We start from the raw sequence: 13248 nt of genomic DNA, 5'->3' as shown, positions 1-13248 counted from the left end.
AATTCAAGAACTTTGGCTCTCATAAGATTTATTTTGTCAGCTTTCCCTTTGTGAGTGATATAAAGTTTCCTTTAGACATAAATTTTTGAGTTTAAAAAGGTGAGTCAATTTACTTGAAAATATAAAATATGCCTTTGGAAAGGCATCACGTACATATGGTGAGAATTACAAAGAAGGCAGGTAAACGCTGGCAGCCCAGAGTGATCTGAGCACTCATTTCCAAATGTCCTCCTTAGGACATGCTAAATCCCCAGATCCTTTCCTTGGCTCCCTTGGGGCCTGGCATCCCCCACAACCCTGCACCCAGACCACTGGGCCCCAGGCCACCCACCTCTCCATTGCCAGGGGAGTCTCCGTTCCCAAACGTGCTGGTCACCACCAACAGTAGCTGCTCCTCCTCCAGGTGGCTCAGCTTGTACTCATCCATGCAGAGAACCTGCAAGGCCCCGGGGGTGGACATCAGCCCTGCGTTCCCAGGCCGAGGCCCTCTATGCCATCTCCAGATGCCCTGTGCTTCCTCCCCAACCCAGGAGACCCCTTATCACCTGTTTCCCCCCACCCCGCCCACGCCCAGCACCAGTGTGGTACAGGGGTGAGGGTTCTGTGAATCCCAGTCAAATAAACCTATATGAATACCTCGCTCCTCATCCTCCTACCCCACTCAAGCCCCAACACCAACACTTCCACAAGCCCTGGAGGGCTTGCCTTCAAAATCCTGCTAAGTCCCAAATGAAAACACTTCCACTGCTACTCTGAATTCGGAGTGTGTGGACGTATTTTCCACACAATATATATATATATATATATATATATATATAGAGAGAGAGAGAGAGAGAGAGACTCGGATTAGGAAAGTGTTTCTCAAACTGTGTTCCCATGCAACACCCTGGAAAATGTATTTACTATGTAAATCTGGGAATCCCTGGACCCAAATCTATCCTTCTATCCCAGATTTACTTTTTTTTTTTTTAATTTATTTATTCATGATAGTCACACGGAGAGAGAGAGAGAGGCAGAGACACAGGCAGAGGGAGAAGCAGGCTCCAAGCACCGGGAGCCCGATGTGGGATTCGATCCCGGGCCTCCAGGATCGCGCCCTGGGCCAAAGGCAGGCGCCAAACCGCTGCGCCACCCGGGGATCCCTATCCCAGATTTACAATGTACTTCAGCACATCCAAGGCTCTGGGACATTCAGGGGCAGAGCAACCACTTTAACTTTTGCCAACTTGTCTGTGCACAGGCAGAGAGAAAGGCCCACGTCCAGCTGAGTTCACTACCTTGGGGTGGAAGGCGCAGCTGAACAAGGCCCCTAGGTCCCGGGCTAGCGTTTCTGACTTTCCCGTCTCTGTCGCAAAGAGGATTGTGACTCTGACTCGGGATGCCATGGTCTTGCGCATCAGCATGGAGGCAAAAAGCACAGCTCTGTGTGGACAGACAGACACACACTGTGCTGACTCCACCCTCCAGAGGAACACAGGGAGTAGGGGGAGCCCAGGAGAATGGGAGAGGGACAGAGTTCAAAGTGTGGCAGGACAAGGGAAAGGAATGCACATATCTTACCAGCCACTGACGCTGACCTGTGGCCCTTCTCTTTCCCTCCCCTGCCCGACACGCTACTCAGCCCCAGGGAAATAGAGGACAGGCAAGGTTGGGCTGATGGTGACAGGTGGTCCCCCTTGGCGTCTGGACCTCTGCCAGCCAAACTCCGTAAAGATCATCATTTCGCTTTGTTCCCTGCCCGTCAAGGCCTAGAAGGGCAGGCTGCCTGGAAGGAAGGGCTGCTGCTCAGGTGTGTCAGCTCTGGTCATTCTCACTTACTTAACCAGGACTTTAAGTTGAATCTTTCTCCTCTGGGGTCTCCGCTTCTCATCCTGCCACACGTGGGTTTTCCAGGCCTCCACCTCCAGAAAAGAAGACAAATGTGAGGCAGGTGGGCCCTGGTTCAGCTCGGGCTTGGGGATATGAGGGAGCTAGAGGATCCTTCATGCCGTTTGTGAGATGGGGGTCTCTGGATGCCCCATGGGGGAGGACAGGGGCTCTGTGTCCCTCAGAGTCACAGCTCCAGTAACCAGTTTAGAGCCTGCACACACCGGGATGGAGTCAGTTGGCTTATTTTCCACTAGTGTCTCCCCAGAAGGAAGAAGCCCCACTTCACTTTCATTTTTAGTGTCTAATCACTAGGCAGGCCATATGACGTAGAGTCCAAACCGGGTACCTTTGAGAGTAGAAGGAGTGTCTGTCTCTATGACAACAGACACAAATTGTCCCAGCAATCAGTCACCCTACTTAGTGTCAAAGTAAGGAACCTCTTGCCCAAATCTAACCAAAGTCCCTTTTAACAAAAAAATGAACCGGTTTCAACAGGTAGCAGTGATAGAAGGCATTCAGGGTTGGGCATACACCAATTCATAGGATCCATACCACCTCCTATAGTGGAGTTAATGCCCAGTGTTTTTAGAGTAAGAAGAGCGGGGCCTACATGGGTGAAAAGACCCACCCAAGATCATATGGCTAGGAAGTGGGAGAGTCGCCTGCAGGCATGTCTGACCCAGGAGCCAAGCTCTTCACCATTATGGGATATGATAGGTGACGGTCACAGTGATCAACCTCAGAAGCAGAAGCCCCATGACAGCAGTGGGCCACTAAAGGTAGAATAAAAGGTATTTCCTTGGGGCACCTGGGTGGCTCAGTGGTTGAGTGTCTGCCTTTGGCCCAAGGTGTGATCCCAGATTCCTGGGATCCAGTCCTGCATCAAGCTCCCTGCAGGGTCCCTGCTTCTCCCTCTATGTCTCTGCCTCTCTCTGGGTGTCTCTCATGAACAAATAAATATATTAGGAAAAAAAAACCTATTTCCTTAAGTTCCATTCTCTGTGAAAATGGACAAACACTGTTCAGCCTCTAGGAGTGCAGCCTGCAAAGCATAGGCCTCTGTGTCCCTGACCCTCCCCTGTGTGTCTTGCATGAGTTAGCATGCATACGTGCACACATCTGCTCACGCACACACACCCACGCACACATCCAGTCACACTCTCTCCATCCCTGAGCTCCCAAGACAGAGAGGAGAGGAAAGCCCTCCCTTACCTGGTAGTAGTAGAAAGGGGACAGGACATAATTTAACATCTCCTGGTGGAACACAGGAGTGATGCTCCCAGAAATTGGGGGGACCAGCCAAATCCAGTCGGCAGGGCAGCCCCCTCGGGAGCGGTACTCGCTCTGCATGTACTTCATGAAGGACTCTGCAGCTGAGTGGTGATCCATGATGGTCACATTTTGCTTCTGAATTAGAAGGAGGCAAAGAAGGAGGGTTTGATGTAAGGGATGGGGGAGTCAGGAACACGGTCTGTCAGCTGCAGGGCTCCCAAGATGGGACTATGGAAAAGCCTGGCATCAGTAAAATGTGACAGCAATTGCCCCTGGCCACCGCCTTGCTGCTAAAAATAAATACCCAAGTGGAAGGCACTTTCTGGACCTCCAAAGGAGCCCCAGAAATCACTACAGCCATGCTCGACCCACAGATCACATGGTGGACCCCTTGGCTCTCTAGGGGCCGTGTCAGCTTTTCAGGCTACACCTACAAGTCTCCCCCAACTCCCCACAAATGGCTCCCTCTTGATGCTGATAAATCTAGCCACAGAGGCTTCTTGTCACTTGTTAGTAGAGATTTTCAGGAGTCACATCCCCAAGAATGTGGCTCTCGCAGCCAAGAAGGAACTAGACATCTCTGAAGAGGACTGAGCATCGGGATAACCACAGAGTATGGAAGACAAGTCACCATAATGTCCCACATCCTAAATTTAGAAGCCAAGGGGTCTGAGCCTTCCTGGAATGATCCAAAAGAAGCAGCCACACCCCTCACTGCCCAGAGCAACTCATCTAGTCAAGTGTTCAGTGTCATGATTCAAACCTTGGCCTCTTACTGGCCCTTTGAGCATGAGCTCTTAGCTCCTGAACTTCACTAAGCCTCAGTTTCCTCATTTGGAAGATATGAGGCTGCTCAAGGGCACAAGCAGAGCACAGAACATGCGCAATAAGCATTAGCTGCCATTCTTCTATCTGCTAGGCACTGCATAAAGCACAGGCATTATAGAGGTGAAAATGTGGCCCCCTTTCTGCATTAGATTATATTCTAAGGAGGGACGCCTGGGTGGCTCAGTGGTTGAGTATCTGCCTTTGACTCAGGTGTGGTCCTGGAGTCCTGGGATCAAGTTCCACATCGGACTCCCTGCATGGGGCCTGCTTCTCTCTCTGCCTATGTCTCTGCCTCTCTCCCTCTGTGTCTCTCATGAATAAATAAATAAAATCTTAAAAAAAGATTATATTCTAAGGAGAGGAGGCAGAGGAAGTTGGCCTTCCATGTGGTCTGCTACAAGATGTAAAGGAGGAGAGTGCAGGTGCTGTTGGGAGCCAGAGGGGGCTGAGCTCAGGCAGAGGCCTGGAGGAGAGGCTGCTTCTAAGCGGAGGCAAGTCTTGGGGGATGGGCACCAGTTGAGTGGGGGATGGGCATTTCTGGAGGAGGACACTGCCTGAGTCAGGCTGGAGGCACAGGGGGAGCCCACCAATGGAGGGCTCAGGCGGCCTTCTGAAATCTTACACATATGCAAGCAGCTCCTGGGTACCAGACCAGTTTGATGCTCAGAAGCTGATGATGGTAATAATAAATAAGAAGAACAGCAAAATGAATACCTACAGAATATTCGCTATGGGCCAGGCAGCCCAGCTAAGTGTTTTGCACGCAGTTTCACTGAATTCTTACAATAACCTAGTGAGGGAGATCCTACTATTTATTCCCATTTTACAGACGAGGAAGTTTATCCTGAAGGAAGATGATGAGGAAGTCCTGGAGACTCTCAAGCAGTGGAGGGGGGTGTGTGGTCAGCAATGGCCAGGAGACAGCCGAGGATCCGCAGATTTTCTGGGACATATCTGCATCCTGCAGTGACGGGGCTGGTGCACAGAGCCCCAGGAGCCAGGATGTGCAGTCCATAGGCAGCAGGGTCCTTCTGACCCAGGCCAGCCCCAGCCCCAGCCCTAAGGGGGGGGTCTTCCTTTTCCGCCCCAGACCCCCCCATCCCGCTTCAGAACAACAAACACAAGTTTGACCTGCCTGTAGGGTGACCAGCCCGGGGAAACTGTGATTGTAAATATTTACTGGATGTTTGTTCAATGTCAAGTCCCTGCCCCACTCCACAGGAGAAGGGTTTTTGTCTATTTTGCTCACCACTCACATGGCCAAGCCTTATGCCTGGCACATGCAAAATGTTCAATATACTTTGCTGAATGAATAAAGGACTGTCTTCCTAGCGGTTTGGCCTCCAGGGCATCTGCAAGCTTTGTGGAGACGGTTTCAGTCTTTAAGGTAACATCTTGGGCAGCCCCGGTGGCTCAGGGGTTTAGGGCCGCCTTCAGCCCAGGGCCTGATCCTGGAGACTCAGGATGGAGTCCCATGTCGGGCTCCCTGCATGGAGCCTGCTTCTCCCTCTGGCTGTATCTCTGCCTCTCTCTCTCTCTCTCTCTCTCTCTCTCTGTGTCTCTCATGAATAAATAAGTAAAATCTTTAAAAAAAAAAAAAAAGTAACATCTTCACATATCCCCTGCCTCCTTCCCAAAAGGAAGGGGAACATTTCTATGAATAAAAGCAGCGGACAGACCAAAAGGCTCAGCCCCACACAAGAGCTGACCTGTGTGTAGGCCAATGGAGAGGGTCCATTTGCTCAGCAGATGGAAGAGCAGCCTCTGCTCATGTGGACATGCACTCTCATTCATTCATTCAGTACATATTTTTTTTTCAGTATCTACAATGGCCAGACATTCCACTACACTCTAGAGACAGAGTAGTGAACAAAAGAGACAAGGCCTGGCCCTAACAGGCAAGAAGTAGATGTACTATGTACTGTCAGAAGCTAATAAGAATTATGGGGATGCCTAGGTGGCTCAGTGGTTTAGCGCCTGCCTTCAGCCCAGGGCCTGATCCTAGAGACCCAGGATCGAGTCCCACATTGGGCTCCCTGCGTGGAACCTGCTTCTCCCTCTGCCTGTGCCTCTGCCTCTGCCTCGTTCTCTCTCTGTGTCTCTCATGAATGAATAAATAAAATCTTTAAAAAAAGAATTATGAAAAAAAAAGAATTATGAAGAAAAATACAGAGTTAAAGGAAGAAGAGAGAGGGATGGATTGGAGGTGGAGGTAAGGGTGCCATCTTCCATGGTGTGGTCAGGAAGAGCTACTCTACGGAGGTGACAGTAGAGACCTGGATGAAGGGAAGGAGGGGGTCAGGGGATGATTTGTAGGAAGGGTGTTCTAGGCAGAGGAAAAAGCAAGTGCAAAGGTCCTAAGGTGGGACCCATCATGGTGAGTTTGGCAAACACGAAGAATTCCAGAGTAGTAGAGGATAGACCACTGACTGGAGTGGCTGGAGGATAAGGAGGTGTAGTGAGACCTTTCAGTGGTTTACCTGTAAAGGGGAGCAGGAAAACAAGGTAGTAGCTGCTGGGAGACTTATTCAATTAGCTGCTCGTTTATTTCTTTGAGGTGGGGACCATTATAGCTATTGGTCACTGATAAAAATGACCCAACAGAGAGGAAGACATTGATGAGACAGAAAGGAGGTGGAATTTTCAGGAGTACAGTCCTTGAGAAAGTGAGAGGGATCAGGACTCAGTGCTCAAGCTCAAGGACCTGATGAGTTTTGAAAGTAAGGAGTCACCTGTTGCTAGAAGCATCCAAATTTATGCTAGAAGACCCAGCGTGAGTAGGATGGCTTATTTGTTTGCATCCCCAGCACCTGGCACAAACTAGGTACTCAATACTTGTGTGATGCTTGAAAAAAAATGGACAGTGCTGTCAGGGGAGAACCAAGCCTGAGATGAGTGGTTGGACCAGATAACCTTCTGACCAGCAAGTCTCCAGACCCACAGAACACAACGTACCTGGAAACTGTGGAGTACAGCGACATTGATCTCAATGACAGCCCGGTCCTTCCAGAGTGAGGCCAGCTTGTGTGTTTCCAGGCCCATCCTTCTGCCCACTTCCTGCAGAGGCAGAGTGATGGGGTGAGTTGGTCCTCAGGGTGCATTCCCCCACCCCCACTCCTGACAGGCCCACATCTGCAGCCAGCCCTCCTGGATGGGTCTCCTTACCTCCAGGATGTTGTAGCGCTGAACATCACAGAAGTCCCGGACCCCAATCTCCGTGCCCATGTACCAGCCGTTGAAGGGGCACCCTGGGAACTCAAGGCCACCCACCTCAAGCAGCATGTTGGCCACTGCAGGCAGGGCGTACCACTTCAGCTCCAGCTCCCGGAACCACTCATACCTGGCAGGGAGGCGGAACCAGCAATGATTGTGGCCTGTACTTTTTGCCCATACTCACCCCAACCCCCAACAAAAAAGGCTTCAGAAAGAGAGTCAACCAAGAAAACTCCTTTCCAAGTGTTGTTCTCTACATTCATCCAACCTGGAGAGATGAACTGGGCACAGTAGGTATCATTCATTCACTACACATTCATTTATTCACTCATTCCTGCAAACATATGTTAAGCACCAAGTACACGACAGACACTGTGCTAAATGCGGAGAACCCAATAGAACATAGCGGTTAAGGACTCTAGTGTCAGAAAACCCAGGTTCTGGTCTGCCTTACTGCTTGCCTGCTGTGTGGCCTTGGGATGTGAGTTAGCCTCTCTGAACCTCAGAAACCCCAGCAGTAAAACAGAGATACTACCATCAAACCCATGAGCTTACTATAAAGATAACGGTATCATTTATTTATAAATTCATTTATTCCAGAAATATTTATAATTGAGTGCCTACTATGTGCCAGGTACCCTTTTAGGTGTTAGGATGTATAGCTGAATAAGAAAAGCAAGATCCGGGACGCATGGCTCAGCTGTTGAGTGTCCGCCTTCAGCTCCGCATGATCCCGGGATCTGAGATTGGTCCTGCATAGGGCTCCTTGCAGGGAGCCTGCTTCTCCCTCTGCCTGTGTCTCTGCCTCTCTCTCTGTGTCTCTCATGAGTAAATAAATAAAATCTTAAAAAAAAAAAAAAAGGCAAGATCCCTATTCTCAAGGAGCTTACAGACTAGAGTCTAGATTCTAGACTATAAGCAAGTAGACAGATGAATAGAAAAATCAAAACAAGATGAGGTGGTAGACAGAGGATGAGAGTGTCTTCTCTAGACTGAGTGTTCAGAATAGAGGCCTATAGAGGGGGTTACATTTTTTTTTTAAAGATTTCATTTATTTATTTGAGAGAGTGACAGAGCAAGCATGAACAAGGTGGTGGGGGGGATGGGCAAAGGGAGAGGGAGAAGCAGACTCCCCTCTGAGCAGGGAGCTGATGCGGGGCTTGATCCCAGGCCCCTGGGATCATGACCTGAGCCAAAGGCAGATGCTTAACCACCTGAGGGGGTTACATTAAGGAAATACCTCATTGTCAAGAAATGAATCCTTTACATTTCTGAGGAAAAGGTATGTCAGGTGGCGGGAACAGCAAGTGCAAAAGCCCTTAGGTTAGGACTGAGTTCAATGTATGCAGAGGATGAAAAGTCAAGTCCAACTCAATGCCTGCTACACAGTGAGTCTCAACAGATGGAAGTATTTTTGTGATTGTGACTGCTGCCCCAGAGCAGGGGCTGAACCAGATGAGCTCCAGAAGTCACTTCAGCCATATACTTTCACCACAGTCAGGAGAGGGGCAGCTAAGAGAGTTGGCAGGAAGACAAGAGGCCTGGGCTGCTCAGTGTGAGAATATTAGAGCCTTTTGAGGGCTCCTCTCCCAAGGCCACTGCTTTCCTAGTTCCTAGGGCCCCATATGTCTAAGCCTCTGCTTCCCCTTCATCATCAACATATCGTTTTAAGTCTGAGGCCCAAGACTCAAGCCCAGGATTCCTGTACAAGCATCAACAAGGCTTGAAAGCCAGCCCTTCTGGACACCATCTGCTCCTTAAGAGAGTACTAGAGCATGCATGTTACCTCACCCCTAGCCTGCTTACTTGGGATGTTCCATGGGTACCTCGAGCACAAGGTCAGGTGGGATTTCGAAGAACTCAGGGTCTTGGCCATCAGCCTGCAGCACCAGAGGCACCACATCAAAGCGGCCGTACTTGGGCTTCCAGCCCAGGTCGATGCACAGCTGAGGAAAAGATAAGTACAGTGAGTCTGGGCCTGACCCAGGCCCCTTGACCCCTCTGGCTTCACTCTGTCAGCCACCAAGGCTGGATCTCGCACCTGAGTGAACTCCACACTGGCAGGGTCCCCCAGGATGGTGCCATCGGGCATCTGGTAGCCAGCATAGCGGATGAGCTGGGCGTTCCAGACTCGGAAGTCATGCTTCCCATCAGTTCGTTGGGGGAACACGGTGATGGCCGACCTTCACCAAGACAAGAATAGTGCCATTTACTCCTCGGTTCAGGGGGAAGGGGGCTCCCAGTCCCCATAGGGCCCCTCTGCTTCCCATCTTCCTGCTCCCCATTCCTCTGCCCCCGTGCTAGCTTAACCAAACTCCTGTAACAACACAACATGCTAGGTTCTCATGGGCTTCTGTGTAACCTGCCCGCCTTCCTGACACACCCTCACTCTCCTTCTTCTCCTTCCGGCTCCTCCCCTTCCTTCAAGACCAATTCAAGGACACCCCCCCACCCTACCATCCCTTGATCATTCCCCATCCCTCAGGCAGGGTTAACTGCCTCAGCCTTTGCCCTTGCTGCACATTGCTCTCATGAAATTCAGTTAGCCGGACGCTTGTCTAGTGCCAGGCCTAGGTTCCCAGTGGGCTGGAGCAGTGTCCTAAGTCTTAGTCACCTCTGCATTGCTCCCGCCCCACTGCTATGCCTAGTCATGACTTGGGTTCCCCTTATGTAGGTGCTTGCTACATGTTTGCTAAACAAAAAAATGAATGAATGACCAAATGGGCATTTCAGTCCTATCAGCTCTGACCTCTTTGGTTAGGGGTAAGAGGAGGGAGGTGGGGGGTGGGTACTGATGAGCAGTGACTCTCTTGGTTCTAAGAAAAATGGAGGCTTGAGCAGCAAAACCAACCTCTTGTTCCTTCTAAAAAGTGGGGAGCCAGCTGACCTCGAGCAGTGAAGATGTTGCTTCTTAAAGATCCCCCACCCCCTCCAAATGGTTCCAAGTCAGAAGGAAACCAAGGACATGGGCTAGTAAGGGGGGCTAGGCTCATGGAGGCTAGCCTCAGTACTAGGGCAGCTTCTTCTCGCCGAAAAGGCCTGCATCTTTCTCTTCTCTCTTTCTCCCTGGCTTCTCCTGGAGAAGCCTCCCCTAAACCCAACTGCATCCTTTGGCTCAGACTCAGGGTCAGGGTGGGCCCCAGCCCCAGCCCTGGGAAAGGCACACTCACCTGATGTTGCCATTGTTGCTGGCATAACGCAGGTGCCTGCAGATGTGCTCAAACATTTCCTTGGCAGTGGAACAGCTCCGGGCATCAAAGACCTGCACACAGCCCACCCAGCCCAGGCCATCAAGGATTGTGAGGACAGAGGCCTTGGGGTTGATCAGAAGCTAAGTTACAAGGGACTGGGGGAGTGACCTGAACCCCCTACCCCACCCCAAACACCAAGCTTTCTCCTCTTTGCATCGCCACCTCCCACCTCAGGGTTGCCTCATCTAGCCTTTCTTCTGCTCTCCTGGGGGATCCCAGGCAAATCCTCTTGAAAGACACCATCAAAACCCAAATCCCAAGAAAATCTGACTTTAGAACACAAGAATCATGATTCCCACTGCCCTAGCCTAGTGCCTCCACAATGTCAGCACCTTTTCCACGGGGCTCCTAGCACATTCTTTCTTCAGCCAGTGTTGGTTTCACTGGCATTTCTTATCAATTTTCCCACCCCAGCAATTTCCATATTGCCCAGCAGTGAATGATCCCCCAAGATAAAGACACCTAGGAGGCTAGGATAAAGAAAATGTTTCCTAGGAGCCAAGGATTCAAACAGACGAGGTAAACTCTCTCTCTTGTGGTTTCAACAGGTCATTTGGTTTTATGTCTGTTTAACTTAAGAGAAAAGACCGGATAGAAATCCTGTGCTGAAATCAGATTCTAGGGGCACCTGGGTGGCTCAGTGGTTGAGCATCTACCTTCGGCTCAGGTGGCGATCCCAGGGTCCTGGGATGGAGTCCCACATCAGGCCCCCCATAGGGAGCCTGCTTCTCCCTCTGCCTATGTCTCTGCCTCTTTCTCTGTGTCTCTCGTGAATAAATGAATTAAAAAAAAAATCTTGAAATCAGATTCTAGACTTCCAGGGGGAGCCCTATGAGCCCCTATGTCAAGTTCACAAATGTGAAGAGAGAACTGGGGAGTCCCACCGGGCGACTCAGAGCCACATACTCAGCGCCTGCTCCCCACCCCACCCCCAATTTCCTCTCCTGCCCAGGTCTAAGGAAGGCCACCTGGAGGTTGGACCACTGGATCCTCCCGATGCAGCGGGGAGCGTTGCGCCAGGCCTGCTTGGTGGCGAAGATGAGCTCATCCCCCGTCAGCTGATAGGTTCCTGTTGTTTCTATCTCCTTTGTTACTGCTTCCACCCTGGCCAGATGTTCCTCTATTTTTGCCCTGGGGGACAGGAAGACAGCAGGAAGATCAACAATGAGATGGCCTTAGATGGGGATTAATTCGATCCACAGAAGCAGGAACTGAGCTAGGATACCAGGAGGGCAAGATGTCCCTCACCGAGACTGTCCCCTCCAGGGTCAGCTTCATAGGTGTAAGACCATGGCCCAGAATTCAGAAGGGCCCCAGGCCTGGCTTAGTGCTCTGCTGTCCCTGTCTTGAAATTCTTAATCATTTTTGAACAGGGAGCCCACATTTTCACTTTGCCACTGGGTCCAGTTACACTGGTCCTGTTCTCATTGGCATCCTTGTTTCCAGATACTTTTACTCCAGTCATAGTCATCTCAGCTTGGTAAGCATCAACAAGGAGTGCAACCTTTCTCAGATACCTGCACCACCTGGAGGAGTACCCATCAAGCCACAGCCGCATCCTGCTTCCCGGCCACCATCCTATGATCCAGAGATGAGCAGTCCCTCCCAGGAGTGCTCCCGTGTACCGAGGAATCATTATGAGCCAGGAACTGGGCAAAGCCACTCACAGTCCGGGTCTTGCCGAGTCTGTGAGGGTGGCATTTTTCTGCTCATTTTATAATCTGGAGTATGAAAGCTCTAGCAGGTTAAGTACTAGCCTGAGAACGTAAGTGTGATAAAGAGCAATCAGGATTTACATTCAGGTTGCCCTAATGCCAAGGCCAGGCTCTTAACCTTCCACCCTCCACCCTAGGGGATTGCAAGCGCAGAGATGTTGAGGGCCCACCCACGCTTTCCTGAGCTGGGATGGGTTTTCAGGACTCAGCCTGTAGGGCCGCAGGGCCTACCCAGGAAGGAGCCCTCCACAGCACGATCCAATATCGCAGGCCCCCTAGAATATGCTTTTTCTCAACCTCGGCATCGCTCAGCCACCAATCAATCCCAGGGGAGATTTCTAAAGTGTTTCTCCTCACCCCTCCCAGGCTACAAAAATATCTCCCAGGGTGGGGATTCAGAAAGGCTTTGAGACACACACACACACACACACACACACACACACACACACACGCCAACCTTGAAATTTCTAATCAACACCAAAGACAATTTGAAATGGCAACAATCAAAACTATTTAAGGAATGAACTCCTGATTAGGGAGAATGGTCGACTCTGAACAAAGTGGCCTTTCTGTGTATGAAGAGTGTCTTGACAACTCTTCCTTTATTAAAGAAAAAAGCTTGGAGACAAAACATTGGGGGCTCTTTATCTTCAAGGACACTCCTGGCATAAGGACCTGCTGGGTGAGATTGACGTAGCCACACTGGAAGCCCCCTCCCTTCCCACACAAAGCTTCTAAAGCTTCTAGCAAGACTCCTTGCTCCATGTCTATGCATAGAAACAGTACCAGTCACCAGAACAGAAGCCCTAAGCACAGTAGTAGTGTTAATGTGTGGCTATGTAAAGGAAGCATTATTTTTCACATTTCTCCCAATTCCTTTAGAGTTTTATATTTTACCACTGTTCCCATACAGTCACATTTCTGAGGCACTACAGACGTTATGATGCTTATGGTTCCAAAAAAAAAAAAAAAAAAAAGAGAGAGAGTATTGCTTTTGGACTCAGTGAATGAATTTGAACAGAACATTCAGCAAGTTACAATTTCTAACTATAACAATCCTTCATTCGCTAACAATCAAAACTGCCAGCCGTCTGTGACTC

At 50.2% G+C, this 13248-nt stretch overlaps 1 protein-coding gene across 2 annotated transcripts in view; it reads right to left on the bottom strand.

The window, feature by feature from the left end:
• Window positions 1-13248, bottom strand: part of NOS2 (nitric oxide synthase 2) — a 38689-nt gene that overhangs the window by 13440 nt on the left and 12001 nt on the right. For both annotated transcript variants that reach the window (XM_077852064.1, XM_077852065.1), the window contains 10 exons: window positions 11402-11564; window positions 10353-10444; window positions 9224-9365; window positions 8989-9128; window positions 7135-7309; window positions 6925-7026; window positions 3082-3276; window positions 1819-1901; window positions 1278-1422; window positions 332-436 (listed from right to left, as the gene is read on the bottom strand). In XM_077852064.1, coding sequence (XP_077708190.1) covers window positions 332-436; window positions 1278-1422; window positions 1819-1901; window positions 3082-3276; window positions 6925-7026; window positions 7135-7309; window positions 8989-9128; window positions 9224-9365; window positions 10353-10444; window positions 11402-11564 — 1342 coding nt within the window. The remainder of the gene's footprint in view (window positions 1-331; window positions 437-1277; window positions 1423-1818; window positions 1902-3081; window positions 3277-6924; window positions 7027-7134; window positions 7310-8988; window positions 9129-9223; window positions 9366-10352; window positions 10445-11401; window positions 11565-13248) is intronic.

Source organism: Canis aureus, chromosome 16 (assembly GCF_053574225.1).
Source record: "Canis aureus isolate CA01 chromosome 16, VMU_Caureus_v.1.0, whole genome shotgun sequence".
Taxonomy (NCBI): Eukaryota; Metazoa; Chordata; class Mammalia; order Carnivora; family Canidae; genus Canis; species Canis aureus.
Note: the sequence above shows the minus strand (reverse complement) of the source record. Positions and strands in the feature narration are given on the sequence as shown.